The sequence below is a fragment of the Oncorhynchus masou genome, chromosome 31 (genome assembly GCF_036934945.1).
Source record: "Oncorhynchus masou masou isolate Uvic2021 chromosome 31, UVic_Omas_1.1, whole genome shotgun sequence".
In the NCBI taxonomy this organism is placed as follows: Eukaryota; Metazoa; Chordata; class Actinopteri; order Salmoniformes; family Salmonidae; genus Oncorhynchus; species Oncorhynchus masou.
The window spans coordinates 98,350,282-98,376,755 of record NC_088242.1 but is presented as its reverse complement, the minus strand read 5'-3'; the positions used below and the strand labels follow the sequence as shown (position 1 = coordinate 98,376,755).

General features: G+C 55.7%; 1 protein-coding gene across 1 annotated transcript in view; it reads left to right on the top strand.

The window, feature by feature from the left end:
* crocc2 (ciliary rootlet coiled-coil, rootletin family member 2) overlaps window positions 1–26,474 on the top strand; it is a 105,023-nt gene that overhangs the window by 15,492 nt on the left and 63,057 nt on the right. Inside the window, exons 8-9 of the mRNA XM_064953054.1 lie at window positions 20,244–20,437; window positions 22,655–22,782. Of these exons, the coding sequence (XP_064809126.1) occupies window positions 20,244–20,437; window positions 22,655–22,782 (322 nt within the window). The remainder of the gene's footprint in view (window positions 1–20,243; window positions 20,438–22,654; window positions 22,783–26,474) is intronic.

Genomic DNA, 26,474 nt, shown 5'->3' with positions numbered 1-26,474 from the left:
AGAGGTTTCCCTCTCGCCAAAATCTGTCCAAATGAAACCCAATATGTTTCTATGTGCTTGGCTTGGTACTCAGCTTGTCGCCTGCCTTCCCTTCCTTTGGGACTCCCATTGTTAGGGCGGACACATGAGCATCTCCTCATTACATACACATCTCTGGACAGATACACTTTCACGTCTTCTACGTTACATAAGAGAGGAATATACACAACAAGGAGGGAACAGAAACGGTTTCTGGAAGTTTACCTTATCTGCGTTGAAGAAATAGTATAATGATTTAGTCTGTCAGCTCTCCAGATATCTCTAGTTAGGCTAGCTCAATAGGATGACTGATGACAGTACAGTACACTGGTTACTACTGCCTGGCTGACTGGCTGTTACTGCCTGCCTGGTTGGCTGGCTGGCTGCTACTGCCTGGCTGGCTGGCTGCTACTGCCTGGCTGGCTGGCTGGCTGGCTGCTACTGTCTGGCTGGCTGACTGCTACTGCCTGGCTGGCTGCTACTGCCTGGGTGGCTGACTGCTACTGTCTGTCTGGCTGGTTCCTACTGCCTGGCTGGCTGGAGGCTACCTTCTGGCAGCTACTGCCTGGCTGGCTGCTGCCTGGCTGGCTGCTACTGCCTGGCTGGCTGCTACAGCCTGGCTGGCTGGCTGCCACAGCCCGGCTGGCTGGCTGCTACTGCCTGGCTGGCTGCTACTGGCTGGCTGCTACTGGCTGGCAAGCTGCTACTGCCTGGCTGGCTGCTACTGCCTGGCTGGCTGGCTGCTACTGGCTGGTTGCTACTGGCTGGCAAGCTGCTACTGCCTGGCTGGCTGCTACTGCCTGGCTGGCTGCTACTGCCTGGCTGCCTGGCTGTCTTGCTGGTTGCTACTGCCTGCTGGCTGCTACTGCCTGGCTGGCTGGCTGGCTGTCTGTCTTGCTGGTTGCTTCTGCCTGGCTGGCTGCTACTGTCTGCTGCCTGGTTGACTTACTGGTTGCTACTAGCTGCCTGGCTGGCTGCTACTGCCTGGCTGCCTGCCTGGCTGGCTGGTTGCTACTGCCTGGCTGGCTGCTACTGCCTGTCTGGCTGGCTGGCTGCTACTGCCTTCCTGGCTGGCTGGCTGGCTGCTACTGACTGGCTGGCTGCTACTGCCTGGGTGGCTGACTGCTACTGTCTGTCTGGCTGGTTCCTACTGCCTGGCTGGCTGGAGGCTACCTTCTGGCTGCTACTGCCTGGCTGGCTGCTGCCTGGCTGGCTGCTACTGCCTGGCTGGCTGCTACAGCCTGGCTGGCTGGCTGCCACAGCCCGGCTGGCTGGCTGCTACTGCCTGGCTGGCTGCTACAGCTTGGCTGGCTGCCACAGCCCGGCTGGCTGGCTGCTACTGCCTGGCTGGCTGCTACTGGCTGGCTGCTACTGGCTGGCAAGCTGCTACTGCCTGGCTGGCTGCTACTGCCTGGCTGGCTGGCTGCTACTGGCTGGTTGCTACTGGCTGGCAAGCTGCTACTGCCTGGCTGGCTGCTACTGCCTGGCTGGCTGGCTGCTACTGCCTGGCTGGCTGCTACAGCCTGGCTGGCTGGCTGCCACAGCCCGGCTGGCTGGCTGCTACTGCCTGGCTGGCTGCTACTGGCTGCTACTGGCTGGCTGCTACTGGCTGGCAAGCTGCTACTGCCTGGCTGGCTGGCTGCTACTGGCTGGTTGCTACTGGCTGGCAAGCTGCTACTGCCTGGCTGGCTGCTACTGCCTGGCTGGCTGGCTGCTACTGCCTGGCTGGCTGGCTGCTACTGCCTGGCTGCCTGGCTGTCTTGCTGGTTGCTACTGCCTGCTGGCTGCTACTGCCTGGCTGGCTGGCTGGCTGTCTGTCTTGCTGGTTGCTTCTGCCTGGCTGGCGGCTACTGTCTGCTGCCTGGTTGACTTGCTGGTTGCTACTAGCTGCCTGGCTGGCTGCTACTGCCTGGCTGCCTGCCTGGCTGGCTGGTTGCTACTGCCTGGCTGGCTGCTACTGCCTGTCTGGCTGGCTGGCTGCTACTGCCTTCCTGGCTGGCTGGCTGGCTGCTACTGCCTGGCTGGCTGGTTGCTACAGCCTGGCTGGCTGGCTGCTACTGCCTGGCTGACTGCTACTGCATGGCTGGCTGGCTGCTACAGTCTGGCTGGCTGGCTGCTACTGCCTGGATGGCTGGCTGCTACTGGCTGGCTGGCTGGCTGGCAGGCTGCTACTGACTGGCTGGCTGCTACTTGCTGGCTGGCTGCTACCGCCTGGCTGGTTGGCTGGCTGCTACTGCCTGGCTGGCTCGCTTGCTGGCTGCTACTGCCTGCATGGCTGGATGGCTGCTACTGCCTAGTTGGCTGGCTGCTACTGGCTGGTTGGCTGGCTGTTACTGGCTGGCTGGTTGCTACTGCCTGGCTGGCTGCTACTGCCTGGCTGGCTGGCTGGCTGCTACTGCCTGGCTGGCTGGTTGCTACTGCATGCCTGGCTGGCTGCTACTGACTGGCTGGCTGCTACTGGCTGGCTGGCTGTTACTGCCTGGCTGGTTGGCTGGCTGCTACTGCCTGGCTGGCTCGCTTGCTGGCTGCTACTGCCTGCATGGCTGGATGGTTGCTACTGCCTAGTTGGCTGGCTGCTACTGGCTGGTTGGCTGGCTGTTACTGGCTGGCTGGTTGCTACAGCCTGGCTGGCTGGCTGCCACAGCCCGGCTGGCTGGCTGCTACTGCCTGGCTGGCTGCTACTGGCTGGCTGCTACTGGCTGGCAAGCTGCTACTGCCTGGCTGGCTGCTACTGCCTGGCTGGCTGGCTGCTACTGGCTGGTTGCTACTGGCTGACAAGCTGCTACTGCCTGGCTGGCTGCTACTGCCTGGCTGGCCAGCTGCTACTGCCTGGCTGCCTGGCTGTCTTGCTGGCTGCTACTGCCTGGCTGGTTGGCTGGCTGCTACTGCCTGGCTGGCTGGCTTGCTGGCTGCTACTGCCTGCCTGGCTGGATGGCTGCTGCTGCCTAGTTGGCTGGCTGCTACTGGCTGGTTGGCTGGCTGTTACTGGCTGGCTGGTTGCTACTGCCTGGCTGGCTGCTACTGCCTGGCTGGCTGGCTGCTACTGCCTTCCTGGCTGGCTGGCTGCTACTGCCTGGCTGGCTGGTTGCTACTGCATGCCTGGCTGGCTCCTCCTGGCTGGCTGCTACTGACTGGCTGGCTGCTACTGGCTGGCTGGCTGCTACTGCCTGGCTGGTTGGCTGGCTGCTACTGCCTGGCTGGCTGGCTTGCTGGCTGCTACTGCCTGCCTGGCTGGATGGCTGCTACTGCCTAGTTGGCTGACTGCTACTGTCTGTCTGGCTGGCTGCTACCTTCTGGCTGCTACTGCCTGGCTGGCTGCTGCCTGGCTGGCTGTGACTGCCTGGCTGGCTGCTACAGCCTGGCTGGCTGGCTGCTACAGCCCGGCTGGCTGGCTGTTACTGCCTGGCTGGCTGGCTGCTACTGGCTGGCTGGCTGTTACTGGCTGGCTGCTACTGGCTGGCAAGCTGCTACTGCCTGGCTGGCTGGCTGTCTTGCTGGTTGCTACTGCCTGCTGGCTGCTACTGCCTGGCTGGCTGGCTGTCTGTCTTGCTGGTTGCTTCTGCCTGGCTGGCTGCTACTGTCTGCTGCCTGGTTGACTTACTGGTTGCTACTAGCTGCCTGGCTGGCTGCTACTGCCTGGCTGCCTGCCTGGCTGGCTGGTTGCTACTGCCTGGCTGGCTGCTACTGCCTGTCTGGCTGGCTGGCTGCTACTGGCTGGTTGGCTGGCTGCTACTGCCTGTCTGGCTGGCTGCTACTTTCTTCCTCGCTGGCTGGCTGCTACTGCCTGGCTGGCTGGTTGCTACTGCATTGTTGGCTGGCTGCTACAGCCTGGCTGGCTGGCTGCTACAGCCTGGCTGGCTGCTCCTGGTTGGCTGCTACTGACTGGCTGGCTGCTACTGGCTGGCTGGCTGCTACTGCCTGGCTGGTTGGCTGGCTGCTACTGCCTGGCTGGCTGGCTTGCTGGCTGCTACTGCCTGCCTGGCTGGATGGCTGCTACTGCCTAGTTGGCTGGCTGCTACTGGCTGGTTGGCTGGCTGTTACTGGCTGGCTGGTTGCTACTGCCTGGCTGGCTGCTACTGCCTGGCTGGCTGGCTGCTACTGCCTTCCTGGCTGGCTGGCTGCTACTGCCTGGCTGGCTGGTTGCTACTGCATGCCTGGCTGGTTCCTCCTGGCTGGCTGCTACTGACTGGCTGGCTGCTACTGCCTGGCTGGTTGGCTGGCTGCTACTGCCTGGCTGGCTGGCTTGCTGGCTGCTACTGCCTGCCTGGCTGGATGGCTGCTGCTGCCTAGTTGGCTGGCTGCTACTGGCTGGTTGGCTGGCTGTTACTGGCTGGCTGGTTGCTACTGCCTGGCTGGCTGCTACTGCCTGGATGGCTGGCTGCTACTGGCTGGCTGGCTGGCTGGCAGGCTGCTACTGACTGGCTGGCTGCTACTTGCTGGCTGGCTGCTACCGCCTGGCTGGTTGGCTGGCTGCTACTGCCTGGCTGGCTCGCTTGCTGGCTGCTACTGCCTGCATGGCTGGATGGCTGCTACTGCCTAGTTGGCTGGCTGCTACTGGCTGGTTGGCTGGCTGTTACTGACTCGCTGGCTGCTACTGCCTGGCTGGCTGCTACTGCCTGCCTGGCTGGCTGGCTGCTACTGCCTGCCTGGTTGGCTGATACTGCCTGCCTGGCTAGCTGCTACTGCCTGGATGGCTGCTACTGGCTGGCTGGCTGCTACTGCCTGGTTGGCTGGCTGCTACTTGCTGGCTGGCTCGCTTGCTGGCTGCTACTGCCTGCATGGCTGGATGGTTGCTACTGCCTAGTTGGCTGGCTGCTACTGGCTGGTTGGCTGGCTGTTACTGGCTGGCTGGTTGCTACAGCCTGGCTGGCTGGCTGCCACAGCCCGGCTGGCTGGCTGCTACTGCCTGGCTGGCTGCTACTGGCTGGCTGCTACTGGCTGGCAAGCTGCTACTGCCTGGCTGGCTGCTACTGCCTGGCTGGCTGGCTGCTACTGGCTGGTTGCTACTGGCTGACAAGCTGCTACTGCCTGGCTGGCTGCTACTGCCTGGCTGGCCAGCTGCTACTGCCTGGCTGCCTGGCTGTCTTGCTGGCTGCTACTGCCTGGCTGGTTGGCTGGCTGCTACTGCCTGGCTGGCTGGCTTGCTGGCTGCTACTGCCTGCCTGGCTGGATGGCTGCTGCTGCCTAGTTGGCTGGCTGCTACTGGCTGGTTGGCTGGCTGTTACTGGCTGGCTGGTTGCTACTGCCTGGCTGGCTGCTACTGCCTGGCTGGCTGGCTGCTACTGCCTTCCTGGCTGGCTGGCTGCTACTGCCTGGCTGGCTGGTTGCTACTGCATGCCTGGCTGGCTCCTCCTGGCTGGCTGCTACTGACTGGCTGGCTGCTACTGGCTGGCTGGCTGCTACTGCCTGGCTGGTTGGCTGGCTGCTACTGCCTGGCTGGCTGGCTTGCTGGCTGCTACTGCCTGCCTGGCTGGATGGCTGCTACTGCCTAGTTGGCTGACTGCTACTGTCTGTCTGGCTGGCTGCTACCTTCTGGCTGCTACTGCCTGGCTGGCTGCTGCCTGGCTGGCTGTGACTGCCTGGCTGGCTGCTACAGCCTGGCTGGCTGGCTGCTACAGCCCGGCTGGCTGGCTGTTACTGCCTGGCTGGCTGGCTGCTACTGGCTGGCTGGCTGTTACTGGCTGGCTGCTACTGGCTGCTGCCTGGTTGACTTGCTGGTTGCTACTAGCTGCCTGGCTGGCTGCTACTGCCTGGCTGCCTGCCTGGCTGGCTGGTTGCTACTGCCTGGCTGGCTGCTACTGCCTGTCTGGCTGGCTGGCTGCTACTGCCTTCCTGGCTGGCTGGCTGGCTGCTACTGCCTGGCTGGCTGGTTGCTACAGCCTGGCTGGCTGGCTGCTACTGCCTGGCTGACTGCTACTGCATGGCTGGCTGGCTGCTACAGTCTGGCTGGCTGGCTGCTACTGCCTGGATGGCTGGCTGCTACTGGCTGGCTGGCTGGCTGGCAGGCTGCTACTGACTGGCTGGCTGCTACTTGCTGGCTGGCTGCTACCGCCTGGCTGGTTGGCTGGCTGCTACTGCCTGGCTGGCTCGCTTGCTGGCTGCTACTGCCTGCATGGCTGGATGGCTGCTACTGCCTAGTTGGCTGGCTGCTACTGGCTGGTTGGCTGGCTGTTACTGGCTGGCTGGTTGCTACTGCCTGGCTGGCTGCTACTGCCTGGCTGGCTGGCTGGCTGCTACTGCCTGGCTGGCTGGTTGCTACTGCATGCCTGGCTGGCTGCTACTGACTGGCTGGCTGCTACTGGCTGGCTGGCTGTTACTGCCTGGCTGGTTGGCTGGCTGCTACTGCCTGGCTGGCTCGCTTGCTGGCTGCTACTGCCTGCATGGCTGGATGGTTGCTACTGCCTAGTTGGCTGGCTGCTACTGGCTGGTTGGCTGGCTGTTACTGGCTGGCTGGTTGCTACAGCCTGGCTGGCTGGCTGCCACAGCCCGGCTGGCTGGCTGCTACTGCCTGGCTGGCTGCTACTGGCTGGCTGCTACTGGCTGGCAAGCTGCTACTGCCTGGCTGGCTGCTACTGCCTGGCTGGCTGGCTGCTACTGGCTGGTTGCTACTGGCTGACAAGCTGCTACTGCCTGGCTGGCTGCTACTGCCTGGCTGGCCAGCTGCTACTGCCTGGCTGCCTGGCTGTCTTGCTGGCTGCTACTGCCTGGCTGGTTGGCTGGCTGCTACTGCCTGGCTGGCTGGCTTGCTGGCTGCTACTGCCTGCCTGGCTGGCTGGCTGCTACTGCCTGGTTGGCTGGCTGCTACTTGCTGGCTGGCTGGCTGTTACTGGCTGGCTGGATACTACTGTCTGGCTGCTACTGGCTGGCTGGCTGGCTGCTACTGCCTTCCTGGCTGGCTGGCTGCTACTGCCTGGCTGGCTGGTTGCTACTGCATGCCTGGCTGGCTCCTCCTGGCTGGCTGCTACTGACTGGCTGGCTGCTACTGGCTGGCTGGCTGCTACTGCCTGGCTGGTTGGCTGGCTGCTACTGCCTGGCTGGCTGGCTTGCTGGCTGCTACTGCCTGCCTGGCTGGATGGCTGCTACTGCCTAGTTGGCTGACTGCTACTGTCTGTCTGGCTGGCTGCTACCTTCTGGCTGCTACTGCCTGGCTGGCTGCTGCCTGGCTGGCTGTGACTGCCTGGCTGGCTGCTACAGCCTGGCTGGCTGGCTGCTACAGCCCGGCTGGCTGGCTGTTACTGCCTGGCTGGCTGGCTGCTACTGGCTGGCTGGCTGTTACTGGCTGGCTGCTACTGGCTGGCAAGCTGCTACTGCCTGGCTGGCTGGCTGTCTTGCTGGTTGCTACTGCCTGCTGGCTGCTACTGCCTGGCTGGCTGGCTGTCTGTCTTGCTGGTTGCTTCTGCCTGGCTGGCTGCTACTGTCTGCTGCCTGGTTGACTTACTGGTTGCTACTAGCTGCCTGGCTGGCTGCTACTGCCTGGCTGCCTGCCTGGCTGGCTGGTTGCTACTGCCTGGCTGGCTGCTACTGCCTGTCTGGCTGGCTGGCTGCTACTGGCTGGTTGGCTGGCTGCTACTGCCTGTCTGGCTGGCTGCTACTTTCTTCCTCGCTGGCTGGCTGCTACTGCCTGGCTGGCTGGTTGCTACTGCATTGTTGGCTGGCTGCTACAGCCTGGCTGGCTGGCTGCTACAGCCTGGCTGGCTGCTCCTGGTTGGCTGCTACTGACTGGCTGGCTGCTACTGGCTGGCTGGCTGCTACTGCCTGGCTGGTTGGCTGGCTGCTACTGCCTGGCTGGCTGGCTTGCTGGCTGCTACTGCCTGCCTGGCTGGATGGCTGCTACTGCCTAGTTGGCTGGCTGCTACTGGCTGGTTGGCTGGCTGTTACTGGCTGGCTGGTTGCTACTGCCTGGCTGGCTGCTACTGCCTGGCTGGCTGGCTGCTACTGCCTTCCTGGCTGGCTGGCTGCTACTGCCTGGCTGGCTGGTTGCTACTGCATGCCTGGCTGGTTCCTCCTGGCTGGCTGCTACTGACTGGCTGGCTGCTACTGCCTGGCTGGTTGGCTGGCTGCTACTGCCTGGCTGGCTGGCTTGCTGGCTGCTACTGCCTGCCTGGCTGGATGGCTGCTGCTGCCTAGTTGGCTGGCTGCTACTGGCTGGTTGGCTGGCTGTTACTGGCTGGCTGGTTGCTACTGCCTGGCTGGCTGCTACTGCCTGGATGGCTGGCTGCTACTGGCTGGCTGGCTGGCTGGCAGGCTGCTACTGACTGGCTGGCTGCTACTGCTGGCTGGCTGCTACCGCCTGGCTGGTTGGCTGGCTGCTACTGCCTGGCTGGCTACTGGCTGGCTGGCTGCTACTGCCTGCATGGCTGGATGGCTGCTACTGCCTAGTTGGCTGGCTGCTACTGGCTGGGTGGCTGGCTGTTACTGGCTGGCTGGTTGCTACTGCCTGGCTGGCTGCTACTGCCTGGCTGGCTGGCTGCTACTGCCTTCCTGGCTGGCTGGCTGCTACTGCCTGGCTGGCTGGTTGCTACTGCATGCCTGGCTGGCTGCTACTGACTGGCTGGCTGCTACTGGCTGGCTGGCTGCTACTGCCTGGCTGGTTGGCTGGCTGCTACTGCCTGGCTGGCTCGCTTGCTGGCTGCTACTGCCTGCATGGCTGGATGGTTGCTACTGCCTAGTTGGCTGGCTGCTACTGGCTGGTTGGCTGGCTGTTACTGGCTGGCTGGTTGCTACAGCCTGGCTGGCTGGCTGCCACAGCCCGGCTGGCTGGCTGCTACTGCCTGGCTGGCTGCTACTGGCTGGCTGCTACTGGCTGGCAAGCTGCTACTGCCTGGCTGGCTGCTACTGCCTGGCTGGCTGGCTGCTACTGGCTGGTTGCTACTGGCTGACAAGCTGCTACTGCCTGGCTGGCTGCTACTGCCTGGCTGGCCAGCTGCTACTGCCTGGCTGCCTGGCTGTCTGGCTGGCTGCTACTGCCTGGCTGGTTGGCTGGCTGCTACTGCCTGGCTGGCTGGCTTGCTGGCTGCTACTGCCTGCCTGGCTGGATGGCTGCTGCTGCCTAGTTGGCTGGCTGCTACTGGCTGGTTGGCTGGCTGTTACTGGCTGGCTGGTTGCTACTGCCTGGCTGGCTGCTACTGCCTGGCTGGCTGGCTGCTACTGCCTTCCTGGCTGGCTGGCTGCTACTGCCTGGCTGGCTGCTACTGGCTGGCTGCTACTGGCTGGCAAGCTGCTACTGCCTGGCTGGCTGCTACTGCCTGGCTGGCTGGCTGCTACTGGCTGGTTGCTACTGGCTGACAAGCTGCTACTGCCTGGCTGGCTGCTACTGCCTGGCTGGCCAGCTGCTACTGCCTGGCTGCCTGGCTGTCTTGCTGGCTGCTACTGCCTGGCTGGTTGGCTGGCTGCTACTGCCTGGCTGGCTGGCTTGCTGGCTGCTACTGCCTGCCTGGCTGGATGGCTGCTGCTGCCTAGTTGGCTGGCTGCTACTGGCTGGTTGGCTGGCTGTTACTGGCTGGCTGGTTGCTACTGCCTGGCTGGCTGCTACTGCCTGGCTGGCTGGCTGCTACTGCCTTCCTGGCTGGCTGGCTGCTACTGCCTGGCTGGCTGGTTGCTACTGCATGCCTGGCTGGCTCCTCCTGGCTGGCTGCTACTGACTGGCTGGCTGCTACTGGCTGGCTGGCTGCTACTGCCTGGCTGGTTGGCTGGCTGCTACTGCCTGGCTGGCTTGCTGGCTGCTACTGCCTGCCTGGCTGGATGGCTGCTACTGCCTAGTTGGCTGACTGCTACTGTCTGTCTGGCTGGCTGCTACCTTCTGGCTGCTACTGCCTGGCTGGCTGCTGCCTGGCTGGCTGTGACTGCCTGGCTGGCTGCTACAGCCTGGCTGGCTGGCTGCTACAGCCCGGCTGGCTGGCTGTTACTGCCTGGCTGGCTGGCTGCTACTGGCTGGCTGGCTGTTACTGGCTGGCTGCTACTGGCTGGCAAGCTGCTACTGCCTGGCTGGCTGGCTGTCTTGCTGGTTGCTACTGCCTGCTGGCTGCTGGCTGCTACTGCCTGGCTGGCTGGCTGTCTGTCTTGCTGGTTGCTTCTGCCTGGCTGGCTGCTACTGTCTGCTGCCTGGTTGACTTACTGGTTGCTACTAGCTGCCTGGCTGGCTGCTACTGCCTGGCTGCCTGCCTGGCTGGCTGGTTGCTACTGCCTGGCTGGCTGCTACTGCCTGTCTGGCTGGCTGGCTGCTACTGGCTGGTTGGCTGGCTGCTACTGCCTGTCTGGCTGGCTGCTACTTTCTTCCTCGCTGGCTGGCTGCTACTGCCTGGCTGGCTGGTTGCTACTGCATTGTTGGCTGGCTGCTACAGCCTGGCTGGCTGGCTGCTACAGCCTGGCTGGCTGCTCCTGGCTGGCTGCTACTGACTGGCTGGCTGCTACTGGCTGGCTGGCTGCTACTGCCTGGCTGGTTGGCTGGCTGCTACTGCCTGGCTGGCTGGCTTGCTGGCTGCTACTGCCTGCCTGGCTGGATGGCTGCTACTGCCTAGTTGGCTGGCTGCTACTGGCTGGTTGGCTGGCTGTTACTGGCTGGCTGGTTGCTACTGCCTGGCTGGCTGCTACTGCCTGGCTGGCTGGCTGCTACTGCCTTCCTGGCTGGCTGGCTGCTACTGCCTGGCTGGCTGGTTGCTACTGCATGCCTGGCTGGTTCCTCCTGGCTGGCTGCTACTGACTGGCTGGCTGCTACTGCCTGGCTGGTTGGCTGGCTGCTACTGCCTGGCTGGCTGGCTTGCTGGCTGCTACTGCCTGCCTGGCTGGATGGCTGCTGCTGCCTAGTTGGCTGGCTGGTTGGCTGGCTGTTACTGGCTGGCTGGTTGCTACTGCCTGGCTGGCTGCTACTGCCTGGCTGGCTGGCTGCTACTGCCTTCCTGGCTGGCTGGCTGCTACTGCCTGGCTGGCTGGTTGCTACTGCATGCCTGGCTGGCTCCTCCTGGCTGGCTGCTACTGACTGGCTGGCTGCTACTGGCTGGCTGGCTGCTACTGCCTGGCTGGCTTGCTGGCTGCTACTGCCTGCCTGGCTGGCTTGCTGGCTGCTACTGCCTGCCTGGCTGGATGGCTGCTACTGCCTAGTTGGCTGACTGCTACTGTCTGTCTGGCTGGCTGCTACCTTCTGGCTGCTACTGCCTGGCTGGCTGCTGCCTGGCTGGCTGTGACTGCCTGGCTGGCTGCTACAGCCTGGCTGGCTGGCTGCTACAGCCCGGCTGGCTGGCTGTTACTGCCTGGCTGGCTGGCTGCTACTGGCTGGCTGGCTGTTACTGGCTGGCTGCTACTGGCTGGCAAGCTGCTACTGCCTGGCTGGCTGGCTGTCTTGCTGGTTGCTACTGCCTGCTGGCTGCTACTGCCTGGCTGGCTGGCTGTCTGTCTTGCTGGTTGCTTCTGCCTGGCTGGCTGCTACTGTCTGCTGTCTGGTTGACTTACTGGTTGCTACTAGCTGCCTGGCTGGCTGCTACTGCCTGGCTGCCTGCCTGGCTGGCTGGTTGCTACTGCCTGGCTGGCTGCTACTGCCTGTCTGGCTGGCTGGCTGCTACTGGCTGGTTGGCTGGCTGCTACTGCCTGTCTGGCTGGCTGCTACTTTCTTCCTCGCTGGCTGGCTGCTACTGCCTGGCTGGCTGGTTGCTACTGCATGGTTGGCTGGCTGCTACAGCCTGGCTGGCTGGCTGCTACAGCCTGGCTGGCTGCTCCTGGCTGGCTGCTACTGACTGGCTGGCTGCTACTGGCTGGCTGGCTGCTACTGCCTGGCTGGTTGGCTGGCTGCTACTGCCTGGCTGGCTGGCTTGCTGGCTGCTACTGCCTGCCTGGCTGGATGGCTGCTACTGCCTAGTTGGCTGGCTGCTACTGGCTGGTTGGCTGGCTGTTACTGGCTGGCTGGTTGCTACTGCCTGGCTGGCTGCTACTGCCTGGCTGGCTGGCTGCTACTGCCTTCCTGGCTGGCTGGCTGCTACTGCCTGGCTGGCTGGTTGCTACTGCATGCCTGACTGGTTCCTCCTGGCTGGCTGCTACTGACTGGCTGGCTGCTACTGCCTGGCTGGTTGGCTGGCTGCTACTGCCTGGCTGGCTGGCTTGCTGGCTGCTACTGCCTGCCTGGCTGGATGGCTGCTGCTGCCTAGTTGGCTGGCTGCTACTGGCTGGTTGGCTGGCTGTTACTGGCTGGCTGGTTGCTACTGCCTGGCTGGCTGCTACTGCCTGGCTGGCTGGCTGCTACTGCCTTCCTGGCTGGCTGGCTGCTACTGCCTGGCTGGCTGGTTGCTACTGCATGCCTGGCTGGCTCCTCCTGGCTGGCTGCTACTGACTGGCTGGCTGCTACTGGCTGGCTGGCTGCTACTGCCTGGCTGGTTGGCTGGCTGCTACTGCCTGGCTGGCTGGCTTGCTGGCTGCTACTGCCTGCCTGGCTGGATGGCTGCTACTGCCTAGTTGGCTGACTGCTACTGTCTGTCTGGCTGGCTGCTACCTTCTGGCTGCTACTGCCTGGCTGGCTGCTGCCTGGCTGGCTGTGACTGCCTGGCTGGCTGCTACAGCCTGGCTGGCTGGCTGCTACAGCCCGGCTGGCTGGCTGTTACTGCCTGGCTGGCTGGCTGCTACTGGCTGGCTGGCTGTTACTGGCTGGCTGCTACTGGCTGGCAAGCTGCTACTGCCTGGCTGGCTGGCTGTCTTGCTGGTTGCTACTGCCTGCTGGCTGCTACTGCCTGGCTGGCTGGCTGTCTGTCTTGCTGGTTGCTTCTGCCTGGCTGGCTGCTACTGTCTGCTGCCTGGTTGACTTACTGGTTGCTACTAGCTGCCTGGCTGGCTGCTACTGCCTGGCTGCCTGCCTGGCTGGCTGGTTGCTACTGCCTGGCTGGCTGCTACTGCCTGTCTGGCTGGCTGGCTGCTACTGCCTGGATGGCTGGCTGCTACTGGCTGTCTGGCTGGCTGCTACTGGCTGGCTGGCTGGCTGGCTGCTACTGACTGGCTGGCTGCTACTTGCTGGCTGGCTGCTACTGCCTGGCTGGTTGGCTGGCTGCTACTGCCTGGCTGGCTCGCTTGCTGGCTGCTACTGCCTGCATGGCTGGATGGCTGCTACTGCCTAGTTGGCTGGCTGCTACTGGCTGGTTGGCTGGCTGTTACTGGCTGGCTGGTTGCTACTGCCTGGCTGGCTGCTACTGCCTGTCTGGCTGGCTGCTACTTTCTTCCTCGCTGGCTGGCTGCTACTGCCTGGCTGGCTGGTTGCTACTGCATGGTTGGCTGGCTGCTACAGCCTGGCTGGCTGGCTGCTACAGCCTGGCTGGCTGCTCCTGGCTGGCTGCTACTGACTGGCTGGCTGCTACTGGCTGGCTGGCTGCTACTGCCTGGCTGGTTGGCTGGCTGCTACTGCCTGGCTGGCTGGCTTGCTGGCTGCTACTGCCTGCCTGGCTGGATGGCTGCTACTGCCTAGTTGGCTGGCTGCTACTGGCTGGTTGGCTGGCTGTTACTGGCTGGCTGGTTGCTACTGCCTGGCTGGCTGCTACTGCCTGGCTGGCTGGCTGCTACTGCCTTCCTGGCTGGCTGGCTGCTACTGCCTGGCTGGCTGGTTGCTACTGCATGCCTGGCTGGTTCCTCCTGGCTGGCTGCTACTGACTGGCTGGCTGCTACTGCCTGGCTGGTTGGCTGGCTGCTACTGCCTGGCTGGCTGGCTTGCTGGCTGCTACTGCCTGCCTGGCTGGATGGCTGCTGCTGCCTAGTTGGCTGGCTGCTACTGGCTGGTTGGCTGGCTGTTACTGGCTGGCTGGTTGCTACTGCCTGGCTGGCTGCTACTGCCTGGCTGGCTGGCTGCTACTGCCTTCCTGGCTGGCTGGCTGCTACTGCCTGGCTGGCTGGTTGCTACTGCATGCCTGGCTGGTTCCTCCTGGCTGGCTGCTACTGACTGGCTGGCTGCTACTGCCTGGCTGGTTGGCTGGCTGCTACTGCCTGGCTGGCTGGCTTGCTGGCTGCTACTGCCTGCCTGGCTGGATGGCTGCTACTGCCTAGTTGGCTGACTGCTACTGTCTGTCTGGCTGGCTGCTACCTTCTGGCTGCTACTGCCTGGCTGGCTGCTGCCTGGCTGGCTGTGACTGCCTGGCTGGCTGCTACAGCCTGGCTGGCTGGCTGCTACAGCCCGGCTGGCTGGCTGTTACTGCCTGGCTGGCTGGCTGCTACTGGCTGGCTGGCTGTTACTGGCTGGCTGCTACTGGCTGGCAAGCTGCTACTGCCTGGCTGGCTGCTACTGGCTGGCTGGCTGGCTGTTTTGCTGGTTGCTACTGCCTGACTGGCTGGCTGGCTTGCTTGTTGCTACTGCCTAGCTGGCTGGCTGCTACTGCCTGGCTGGCTGGCTGGCTGCTACTGCCTGGCTGGCTGGCTGCTACTGCCTGCCTGGCTGGCTGCTACTGCCTGGCTGTCTTGCTGGTTGCTTCTGCCTGGGTTGCTGGGCGGAGATCATATTATTATTTGGAGGAATAAAATGAACTAAAAATATACAAAGAAAATGTTCTATCATAGTAATTTCATGTTTTTCTTCTGATATCGACCCAATGTGGAATATTTCCCATGTTTAGGCTTTGTAACGTAATTATTTCATATTATATTTCATTATCAAAACCGAAATCCAAAATATTATTATTTTTAACGAATCGAACCAAAACTGATCCTACTTCAAAAATACCTAATCGCTCAGCACTACCCCCTATTCCCTGTACAGTGCACTACTTTAGACCATAGTCCCTATTCCCTATTTAGTGCACTACTTTAGACCAGAGCCCTATATAGTGCACTACTTTAGACCAGAGCCCTATTCCCTATATAGTGCACTACTTTAGTCCAGAGCTCTATTCCCTATATAGTGCACTACTTTAGACCAGAGCCCTATTCCCTAGATAGTGCACTACTTTAGACCAGAGCTCTATTCCCTATATAGTGCACTACTTTAGACCAGAGCCCTATTCCCTAGATAGTGCACTACTTTAGACCAGAGCCCTATTCCCTATATAGTGCACTTCTTTAGACCAAAGGCCTATTCCCTATATAGTGCACTACTTTAGACCAGAGCCCTATTCCTCCATAGTGCACTACTTTAGACCAGCTTCCCTATTCCCTCCATAGTGCACTACTTTAGGCCAGAGTCCCTATGGCGCCCTATTCCCTATGTAGTGCACTACCTTTGCTCTGGTCAACAGTAGTGAACAATTTTTGTGAATTTGAGGCCTAGCATGTCAGGAAATGGTCTTTTCCACTCAGCAGGGAAAACTCTAGAATTACAGGGTAATATTATGACATCCTGCATTGTGAGAGGTTACCACGGCGGCATCCCAAATGGAACGCTTGTTCCCTAGTGCACTTCTTTTGACCAGGGTGCCATAGGGGCTCTGGTTAAAAGCAGTGCACTATGTAGGGAATATAAAGGGAATGGGGAAGAGGGATTTGGCATTACAGGGCTATGATTTTTTACCCCGGAGCCTCAACATAAACTTAACTCTCTGATTGACGGGCAATATCCCCGTTTTTTTGTTTTTTTTCCATGTTACTGCGTGATATAGGATTACCGTACGGTGAATAATAATTTAGATCTGGTGAACGTTTGACCCCCTCCTTCCCTAATCGGAAAGCCTGGTGTCGTCTATGGACAAACACAGCACAAAAAAAAGAAGGGGGTCAGGTTATTCTCATGAATCTTGTTCTGAAGGCATATATATATATATATATACAGTGCCTTGCGAAAGTACTCGGCCCCCTTGAACTTTGCGACCTTTTGCCACATTTCAGGCTTCAAACATAAAGATATAAAACTGTATTTTTTTGTGAAGAATCAACAACAAGTGGGACACAATCATGAAGTGGAACGACATTTATTGGATATTTCAAACTTTTTTAACAAATCAAAAACTGAAAAATTGGGCGTGCAAAATTATTCAGCCCCTGCTATGCTTTATTCTTGGCCAGGTCACAGTTGTAAATAAGAACGTATTCTCAACTAGCCTACCTGGTTAAATAAAGGGTTAGGGTTATATATATATATATATATATATATAAATATTAAATGGTTAAATAAAGGTGAAATAAAATAAATAAAAAACACTGTCTGTGTTGGTGGACCATTTCAGTTTGTCTGTGATGTGCCTAGAAATGTAAAACTTTCCACCTTTTACACTGCTGTCCCTGCGATGTGGACAGGGGGCTTCTCCCTCTGCTGTTTCCCGAAGCCCACGATCATCTCCTTTGTTTTGTTGACATTGAGTGAGAGGTTGTTTTCCTGACACCACACTGAGTGCCCTCACCTCCTCCCTGTAGGCTGTATCGTCGTTGTTGGTAATCAAGCCCACTAAGAGGCTGAATAAATTTAGCTTTGTCGGCCAAAACCCCAACAAACTTTTACAGATGCACAATCGAGAGCCTCCTGTCACAGCCTGGTACGGCAACTGCTCCGCACTCAACCGCAAGGCTCTCCAGAGGGTGGTACGGTCTGCACAACGCATCACCGGGGGAAAACTACCTGCCCTGCAGGACACCTACAGCACCCGATGTCACAGGAAGGCCAAAAAGGTCATCAGGGACAACAACCACCTGAGCCACTGCCTGTTCACCCCACTATCATCCAGAAGTCAGTACAGGTGCATCAAAGCTGGGACAGAGAGACTGAAAAACAGCTTCTGTCTCAAGGCCATCAGACTGTTAAACAGCTTTTATCTCAAGGTCATCAGACTGTTAAACAGCTTTTATCTCAAGGTCATCAGACTGGTAAACAGCTTTTATCTCAAGGCCATCAGACTGTTAAACAGCTTCTATCTCAAGGCCATCAGACTGTTAAACAGCTTCTATCTCAAGGCCATCAGACTGCAATCACTAACTCAGAGAGGCTGCTGCCTACATGGAGACCAATCACTAGTCACTTTAAATAATGCCACTTTAATAATGTTTACATATCTTATATTACTCATATCATATGTATATACTGTATTTTATACCATCTACTGCACCTTGCCTATTCCGCTCGGCCGTCGCTCATCCATATTGTCACACCCTGACCATAGTTTGCTTTGTATGTTGGTCAGGGTGTGATCTGAGTGGGCATTCTATGTTGGATGTCTTGTTTGTCTATTTCTATGTCTGGCCTGATATGGCTCTCAATCAGAGGCAGGTGTTAGTCATTGTCTCTGATTGGGAACCATATTTAGGTAGCCTGGGTTTCACTGTGTTTGTGGGTGATTGTTCCTGTCTCTGTGTTTTCACCAGATAGGACTGTTTAGGTTTTCACACATTTATTGTTTTTGTTAGTTATTTTATGTTGAGTTCCTTTATTAAAAAACATGAATAACCACCACGCTGCATTTTGGTCCGCTTCTCTTTCACCAGAGGAAAACCCTTACACATATATTCATATGTCCATGTTCTCATTTAATCCTTTAGATTTGTGAGTATTCGGTAGTTGTTGGGGAATCGTTAGATTACTTGTTAGATATTACTGCACTGTTGGAACAAGAAGCAAAAGCATTTCGCTGCACTTGCATTAAAATCTGCCAGCCATGTGTATGTGACCACTAACCATTTGATATGACTTGAAAAAAGTATTCCTGTTTTAATTTTTTATTAATTTGCAATAATGTCTTGAACATTATGGTTGGTGGTTGTGATGTCTCTGTCAGTTAGCAGGTCAGTCTGTGGTTGGTGGTTGTGATGTCTCTGTGTCAGTTACCAGGTCAGTCTGTGGTTGGTGGTTGTGATGTCTCTGTGTCAGTTACCAGGTCAGTCTGTGGTTGGTGGTTGTGATGTCTCTGTGTCAGTTAGCAGGTCAGTCTGTGGTTGGTGGTTGTGATGTCTCTGTCAGTTAGCAGGTCAGTCTGTGGTTGGTGGTTGTGATGTCTCTGTGTCAGTTAGCAGGTCAGTCTGTGGTTGGTGGTTGTGATGTCTCTGTGTCAGTTAGCAGGTCAGTCTGTGGTTGGTGGTTGTGATGTCTCTGTGTCAGTTACCAGGTCAGTCTGTGGTTGGTGGTTGTGTTGTCTCTGTGTCAGTTACCAGGTCAGTCTGTGGTTGGTGGTTGTGATGTCTCTGTGTCAGTTACCAGGTCAGTCTGTGGTTGGTGGTTGTGATGTCTCTGTCAGTTACCAGGTCAGTCTGTGGTTGGTGGTTGTGATGTCTCTGTCAGTTACCAGGTCAGTCTGTGGTTGGTGGTTGTGATGTCTCTGTGTCAGTTACCAGGTCAGTCTGTGGTTGGTGGTTGTGATGTCTCTGTCAGTTACCAGGTCAGTCTGTGGTTGGTGGTTGTGATGTCTCTGTGTCAGTTAGCAGGTCAGTCTGTGGTTGGTGGTTGTGATGTCTCTGTGTCAGTTAGCAGGTCAGTCTGTGGTTGTGATGTCTCTGTGTCAGTTACCAGGTCAGTCTGTGGTTGGTGGTTGTGATGTCTCTGTGTCAGTTAGCAGGTCAGTCTGTGGTTGGTGGTTGTGATGTCTCTGTGTCAGTTAGCAGGTCAGTCTGTGGTTGTGATGTCTCTGTCAGTTACCAGGTCAGTCTGTGGTTGGTGGTTGTGATGTCTCTGTGTCAGTTAGCAGGTCAGTCTGTGGTTGGTGGTTGTGATGTCTCTGTGTCAGTTAGCAGGTCAGTCTGTGGTTGGTGGTTGTGATGTCTCTGTCAGTTACCAGGTCAGTATGTGGTTGGTGGTTGTGATGTCTCTGTGTCAGTTACCAGGTCAGTCTGTGGTTGGTGGTTGTGATGTCTCTCTGTCAGTTAGCAGGTCAGTCTGTGGTTGTGATGTCTCTGTCAGTTAGCAGGTCAGTCTGTGGTTGGTGGTTGTGATGTCTCTGTCAGTTACCAGGTCAGTCTGTGGTTGGTGGTTGTGATGTCTCTGTGTCAGTTACCAGGTCAGTCTGTGGTTGGTGGTTGTGATGTCTCTGTGTCAGTTAGCAGGTCAGTCTGTGGTTGGTGGTTGTGATGTCTCTGTCAGTTAGCAGGTCAGTCTGTGGTTGTGATGTCTCTGTGTCAGTTACCAGGTCAGTCTGTGGTTGGTGGTTGTGATGTCTCTGTGTCAGTTAGCAGGTCAGTCTGTGGTTGGTGGTTGTGATGTCTCTGTGTCAGTTACCAGGTCAGTCTGTGGTTGGTGGTTGTGATGTCTCTGTCAGTTAGCAGGTCAGTCTGTGGTTGGTGGTTGTGATGTCTCTGTGTCAGTTACCAGGTCAGTCTGTGGTTGGTGGTTGTGATGTCTCTGTGTCAGTTAGCAGGTCAGTCTGTGGTTGGTGGTTGTGATGTCTCTGTCAGTTACCAGGTCAGTCTGTGGTTGGTGGTTGTGATGTCTCTGTCAGTTAGCAGGTCAGTCTGTGGTTGGTGGTTGTGATGTCTCTGTGTCAGTTACCAGGTCAGTCTGTGGTTGGTGGTTGTGATGTCTCTGTGTCAGTTACCAGGTCAGTCTGTGGTTGGTGGTTGTGATGTCTCTGTGTCAGTTAGCAGGTCAGTCTGTGGTTGGTGGTGTCAGTTGCATGTCTCTGTGTCAGTTACCAGGTCAGTCTGTGGTTGGTGGTTGTGATGTCTCTGTGTCAGTTACCAGGTCAGTCTGTGGTTGGTGGTTGTGATGTCTCTGTGTCAGTTACCAGGTCAGTCTGTGGTTGTGTTGTCTCTGTGTCAGTTAGCAGGTCAGTCTGTGGTTGGTGGTTGTGATGTCTCTGTCAGTTACCAGGTCAGTCTGTGGTTGGTGGTTGTGATGTCTCTGTGTCAGTTACCAGGTCAGTCTGTGGTTGGTGGTTGTGATGTCTCTGTGTCAGTTACCAGGTCAGTCTGTGGTTGGTGGTTGTGATGTCTCTGTGTCAGTTACCAGGTCAGTCTGTGGTTGTGATGTCTCTGTGTCAGTTAGCAGGTCAGTCTGTGGTTGGTGGTTGTGATGTCTCTGTCAGTTACCAGGTCAGTCTGTGGTTGGTGGTTGTGATGTCTCTGTCAGTTACCAGTCAGTCTGTGGTTGGTGGTTGTGATGTCTCTGTGTCAGTTAGCAGGTCAGTCTGTCTGTGGTTGTGATGTGATGTACCAGGTCAGTTATGTGATGTGTCAGTTACCAGGTCAGTCTGTGGTTGGTGGTTGTGATGTCTCTGTGTCAGTTAGCAGGTCAGTTGGTGGTTGTGATGTCTCTGTCAGTTACCAGGTCAGTCTGTGGTTGTGTTGTCTCTGTGTCAGTTACCAGGTCAGTCTGTGGTTGTGTTGTCTCTGTGTCATCGACATGTTCCTGTGTTTATGCCCAGATTAATAAGCAGGTCCAGTCCTTGTCCGACCAACTGACTTCCTGCCGTAGAGAGCTGGACAGCAAGGCTGTGGCCTTACAGAGGGCCCATCATGACAGAGAGGATGTGGCCAAGGACAAGGCCAGTCTGGGGGTCCAGCTGACTGCCGTTGACCGCAGGGCATGGGGCCTGGAACAGGAGCTGGCGATTCTCAGGTAAGGCAGTGTGTGTTTGGGTGTGGGGAGGGAGGGTAGTGATGTGGGTCTGGTTCTTTCTTGTGCAGAACAGAACCATCGTTGTGTAACAAGACGTTTCTATTGACGGAGTATACCAACCGTGGTTCATTGAATTTTACTGCTTCATGTACCTACAGGGTTTCAACGGTCCTATTTTCAGAGCACTGACCTCTTTACCACACTGTTTGCGTGTGTGTGTGTGTGTTATTGTAATGCAGCAGATAAAAAATGACCTTCTCTCTCGCTGTCTCTGCCTGTCGTTCCCGCTCTCAATTCAAATCAATTAAATTCAAGGGGCTTTATTGGCATGGGACAGACATGTTAACATTGCCAAAGCACGTGAAGTAGATGAAATCTAATTGTGTTGCTGTCCTGGGGCTCTTTGCAGTCTGTTTGTGTTTGTGAACAGAGCCCCAGGATCATCTTGCTTAGGGGACTCTTCTCCAGGTTCATCTCTCTGTAGGTGATGGCTTTGTTATGGAAGGTTTGGGAATCGCTTCCTTTTAGGTGGTTGTAGAATTTAAAGTTTATTTTCTGGATTTTGATAATTAGTGGGTATCGGCCTAATTCTGCTCTGCATGCATTATTTGCTCTGCATGCAGAGTCTTCATTTGGTGTTTGTCCCATTTTATGAGTTCTTGGTTGAATTCTTGGTCACAACCATAAAGGGCAATGTGTTCTATAACTGATTCAAGTATTTTTAGGCAAAGGTATGTATAGTTTTTTGTGTGCTCTAGGGCAACGGTATCTGGACCTTGTTTGGAACACCATTATTTTGGTCTTCCTGAGATTCACTGTCAGGGCCCAGGTCTGACAGAATCTGTGCAGAAGATCTAGGTGCTGCTGTAGGCCCTCCTTGGTTGGGGACAGAAGCACCAGATCATCAGCAAACAGTAGACATTAGTAGACAGTAGACATCTCCATTTTGGATAGATAATTCTTCGTGTTGTTGTTTGTTTAGTGTCTTCCAATTTTCCCAGAAGTGGTTAGATTCTATGGATTCTTCAATTACATTGAGCTGATTTCTGACATGCTGTTCCTTCTTTTTCCGTAGTGTATTTCTGTATTGTTTAGTGATTCACCATAGTGAAGGCGGAGACTCAGGTTTTCCGGGTCTCTGTTTTTGGTTGGACAGGTTTCTCAATTTCTTTCTTAGATTTTTGCATTCTTCATCAAACCATTTGTCATTGTTGTTAATTTTCTTCGGTTTTCTATTTGAGATTTTTAGATTTGATAGGGAAGCTGAGAGGTCAAATATACTGTTAAGATTTTCTACTGCCAAGTTTACACCTTCACTATTACAGTGGAACATTTTACCCAGGAAATTGTCTAAAGGGGATGGGGATTTCTTTCTTCATCAAAACATTTGTCATTGTTGTTAATTTTAAGTTTTCTGTTCAACATTTATAGATTTGATATGGAAGCCGAGAGGTCAAATATACAGTTAAGATTTTCTACTGTGATTTTGCTGATAGGGGTGTCAGTGGGCTGACTGTGAACGCTCTGAGAGACTCTGGGTTGAGGTCAGTGATAAAGTAGTCTACAGTACTACTGCCAAGAGATGAGCTATAGGTGTACCTACCATAGGAGTCCCCTCGAAGCCATCCATTGACTATGTACATACCCAGCGTGTGACAGAGCTGCAGGAGTTGTGACCTGTTTTTGTTGGTTATGTTGTCGTAGTTGTGTCTAGGGGGCATACGGGGGAGGGAAAGCTGTCACCTCCAGGTAGGTGTTTGTCCCCCTGTGTGCTGAGGGTGTCAGGTCCTTGTCCGGTTCTGGCATTTAGGTCACCACAGACTAGTACATGTCCCTGGGCCTGGAAATGATTGATTTCCCCTCCAGGATGGAGAAGCTGTCTTCATTAAAATATGGGGATTCTAGTGGGGGGATATAGGTAGCACACAGGAGGACATTTTTCTCTGTTAAGATCATTTCCTTTTGAATGTAAAATGTTCCTGTTTTGATTAATTTAATAGAGTGAGTTCGGTCTGCTCTATACCATGTTAGCTTACCCCCTGAGTCGCTTCCCTGTTTCACACCTGGTAGTTTGGTGGATGGGACTACCAGCTCTCTCTCTCTGTCGTTCTCTCTCTCTCTCGCTCTGTCTCTCTGTCGTTCTCTCTCTCTCTCTGTCGTTCTCTCTCTCTCTAATTCAATAAATTCTTAATTCTCTCTGTTTGTGCTGTCTGTCAGAGCGGAGAAGGAGTCTCTAGAGACGTGTGTCTTTGAGGGCCAAGAGCTAGTTTCTTCACTGGAGGGGGAGAGGAACCGACTGGAGGTGGAGCGAAGCACCCTAACGATGGCTGACGAGGACCTGACGCGTGAGTACAAACACACCCACGTGCTGTCCTCCTGCTGTCCTCCTGCTGTCCTCCTGCTGTCCTCCTGCTGTCCTCCTGCTGTTCACCTGCTGTCCTCCTGCTGTCCTCCTGCTGTCCTCCTGCTGTCCTCCTGCTGTCCTCCTGCTGTCCTCCTGCTGTCCTCCTGCTGTCCTCCTGCTGTCCACCTGCTGTCCTCCTGCTGTCCACCTGCTGTCCTCCTGCTGTCCTCCTGCTGTCCTCCTGCTGTCCACCTGCTGTCCACCTGCTGTCCACCTGCTGTCCTCCTGCTGTCCTCCTGCTGTCCTCCTGCTGTCCTCCTGCTGTTCACCTGCTGTCCTCCTGCTGTCCTCCTGCTGTCCTCCTGCTGTCCACCTGCTGTCCTCCTGCTGTCCTCCTGCTGTCCACCTGCTGTCCTCCTGCTGTCCTCCTGCTGTTCACCTGCTGTCCTCCTGCTGTCCACCTGCTGTCCTCCTGCTGTTCACCTGCTGTCCTCCTGCTGTCCTCCTGCTGTCCTCCTGCTGTCCTCCTGCTGTCCTCCTGCTGTCCTCCTGCTGTTCACCTGCTGTCCTCCTGCTGTCCTCCTGCTGTCCTCCTGCTGTCCTCCTGCTGTCCTCCTGCTGTCCACCTGCTGTCCTCCTGCTGTTCTCCTGCTGTCCTCCTGCTGTCCTCCTGCTGTCCTCCTGCTGTCCTCCTGCTGTCCTCCTGCTGTCCTCCTGCTGTTCACCTGCTGTCCTCCAGCTGTTCACCTGCTGTCCTCCTGCTGTCCTCCTGCTGTCCACCTGCTGTCCTCCTGCTGTCCTCCTGCTGTCCTCCTGCTGTCCTCCTGCTGTCCTCCTGCTGTTCACCTGCTGTCCTCCTGCTGTCCTCCTGCTGTTCACCTGCTGTCCACCTGCTGTTCACCTGCTGTCCTCCTGCTGTCGTCTGTGCCCCTATCCCCCCTCACCTCTTTCGCTCTCCTCTATATCTTTCTCTCTCTCCTCGCCACCATCCTTCTCTCCCTTTGCCTCTCCGCTCCTCTCTCTCTCTCTACCCCCCTCCATGTCTCGCTCGCTCTCTCTCCCCTCCCTCTATCAATTCAATTCAAGGGGCTTTATTGGCATGGGAAACATGTGTTAACGTTGCCAAAGCAAGTGAAATAGATAATAAACAAAAGTGAAATAAACAATACAAATTAACAGTCAACATTACAGTCACGAAAGTTCCATAGGGATAAAGACATTACAAATGTCATAATATGTATATATACAGTGTTGTAAAGCTGTACAAATAGTTCAAGTACAAAAGGGAAAATCAATAAACATAAATATGGGTTGCATTTACAATGGTGTTTGTTCTTCACTGGTTGTCCTTTTCTTGTGGCAACAGGTCACAAATCTTGCTGCTGTGATGTCACACTGTGATGTCACCCTGTAGATATGAGAGTTTGTTTGTTTTCGAGTTCTTTGTGGATCTGTCTAATTTGCCATTATTTTTGTCTAACTGAGATTCACTGTCAGGGCCCAGGTCTGGCAGAATCTATACAGAAGATCTAGGTGCTGCTGTAGGCCCTCCTTGGTTGGGGACAGAAGCACCAGATGGTCAGAAAACAGTAGACATTTGACTTCAGATTATTGTTGAAACGTACATCTGTCTACTTGCTATGGGCGTCACTGTTATTAACTTCATGAATCGACATTTGGACCAGCCGATGCCAGCCCCATGAGCATGCTGAGTCTGACAGCCCAGTGGGTCGATGAGGATTTTGTACTGGGGAAAACCACATTGGTCAAGAATGTGCTGGTTGTCATACCACTGCTGGCATTTCAATGGCATTTGAGAACATGTTGAAACATGAACATACATCTGGCTCCATTCCAACAACTGACTGGAGAAAGAAGCTCATCAACTGTGTCTGCAGCAGGCGTGATACCCTCTGTCGTGGCACTGAATCACCTGCTCAACAAAACAGCAGGCGTGATACCCTCTGTCATGGCACTGAATCACCTGCTCAACAAAACAGCAGACGTGATACCCTCTGTCATGGCACTGAATCACCTGCTCAACAAAACAGCAGGCGTGATACCCTCTGTCATGGCACTGAATCACCTGCTCAACAAAACAGCAGACGTGATACCCTCTGTCATGGCACTGAATCACCTGCTCAACAAAACAGCAGGCGTGATACCCTCTGTCATGGCACTGAATCACCTGCTCAACAAAACAGCAGACGTGATACCCCTCTGTCATGGCACTGAATCATCTGCTCAACAAAACAGCAGGCGTGATACCCTCTGTCATGGCACTGAATCACCTGCTCAACAAAACAGCAGGCGTGATACCCTCTGTCATGGCACTGAATCACCTGCTCAACAAAACAGCAGACGTGATACCCCTCTTTCATGGCATTGAATCACCTGCTCTACAAAACAGCAGATGTGATACCCCTCTGTCATGGCATTGAATCACCTGCTCTACAAAACAGCAGACGTGATACCCTCTGTCATGGCATTGAATCACCTGCTCAACAAAACTGCCCACACAGACCGTGGCGTTAAAAGTACTCGAGGCTGTGAACAAGCGATTCGGTGGCATTCTCTCTTTACTGTGTCGCCACCATGCTGGATGCTAGGTACAAGGACCTCTACTTTCGATGCAGACAAGAAACAGGGTTTACATGAAATGTTACATACACAGCTGGACAAGATGGAAACGGACACAGTGACAGTGAAGCACCGAGGAAGAGAGGAAACGGACACAGTGACAGTGAAGCACCGAGGAAGAGAGGATACGGACAAACACAGTGACAGTGAAGCACAGAGGAAGAGAGGATACGGAAATTCACTGCTTGACATGTATGATGAAATCCTGGTTGAGAATGAAACGACTGAACAAATGAACAACGAAACAGTCCAGCAAATAAGTCAAAGAAATACAGTATTTTGTTTTGATTGTACAGTGTTTTACATACGTAAATGTCAACAAAATAACGTTTTGGTCAGTGTGGTGTGTGAGTGTGTGTCGCCTTTATTTAACTAGGCAAGTCAGTTCAAGGAAGAGGAAGCTTGTTGGAACACTAAGAAAGCTTTGTTGTAGAGCGTTTAACACAAAATGGGTCCGGCTGAGTATAAGATTGTATCATCTGCATATAAATGGATGATAATAATAATAAATAATAATATATCCCATTTAGCAGACGCTTTTGTCCAAAGCGACTTACAAGTCGGCTGGGGCCACTACTTTTTTACATATGGGTGGTCCCAGCGGGAATCGAACCCACGACGCTTGGCGTTGCAAGCGCCATGCTCTACCGACTGAGCCACACAGGACCCCTGTGGATGAGAGAGCTTCCTACTGCCTAAGCTATGTTGTTGATGTAAGTTGAGAAGAGGTTGGGGTCTAGGATCAAACCTTGGGGTACTCCAATGGTGACAGGCAGTGGCTGAGACAGCAGATGTTCTGACTTTATACACTGCACTCTTTGAGAGAGATAGTGAGCGAACCAGGCCAAAGACCCCTCAGAGACACCAAAACCCCTTTGCTGGACCACAAGAATGGAATGGTCTAGCGTATCAAAAACTTTGGCCAAGTCAATGAAAATAGCAGCACAACATTTCTTATAATCAAGGGCAATGGTGACATCATTGAGGACCTTTTAAGGTTGCAGTGACACATCCATAACCTGAGCGGATACCAGATTGCACACCAGAGAGAAT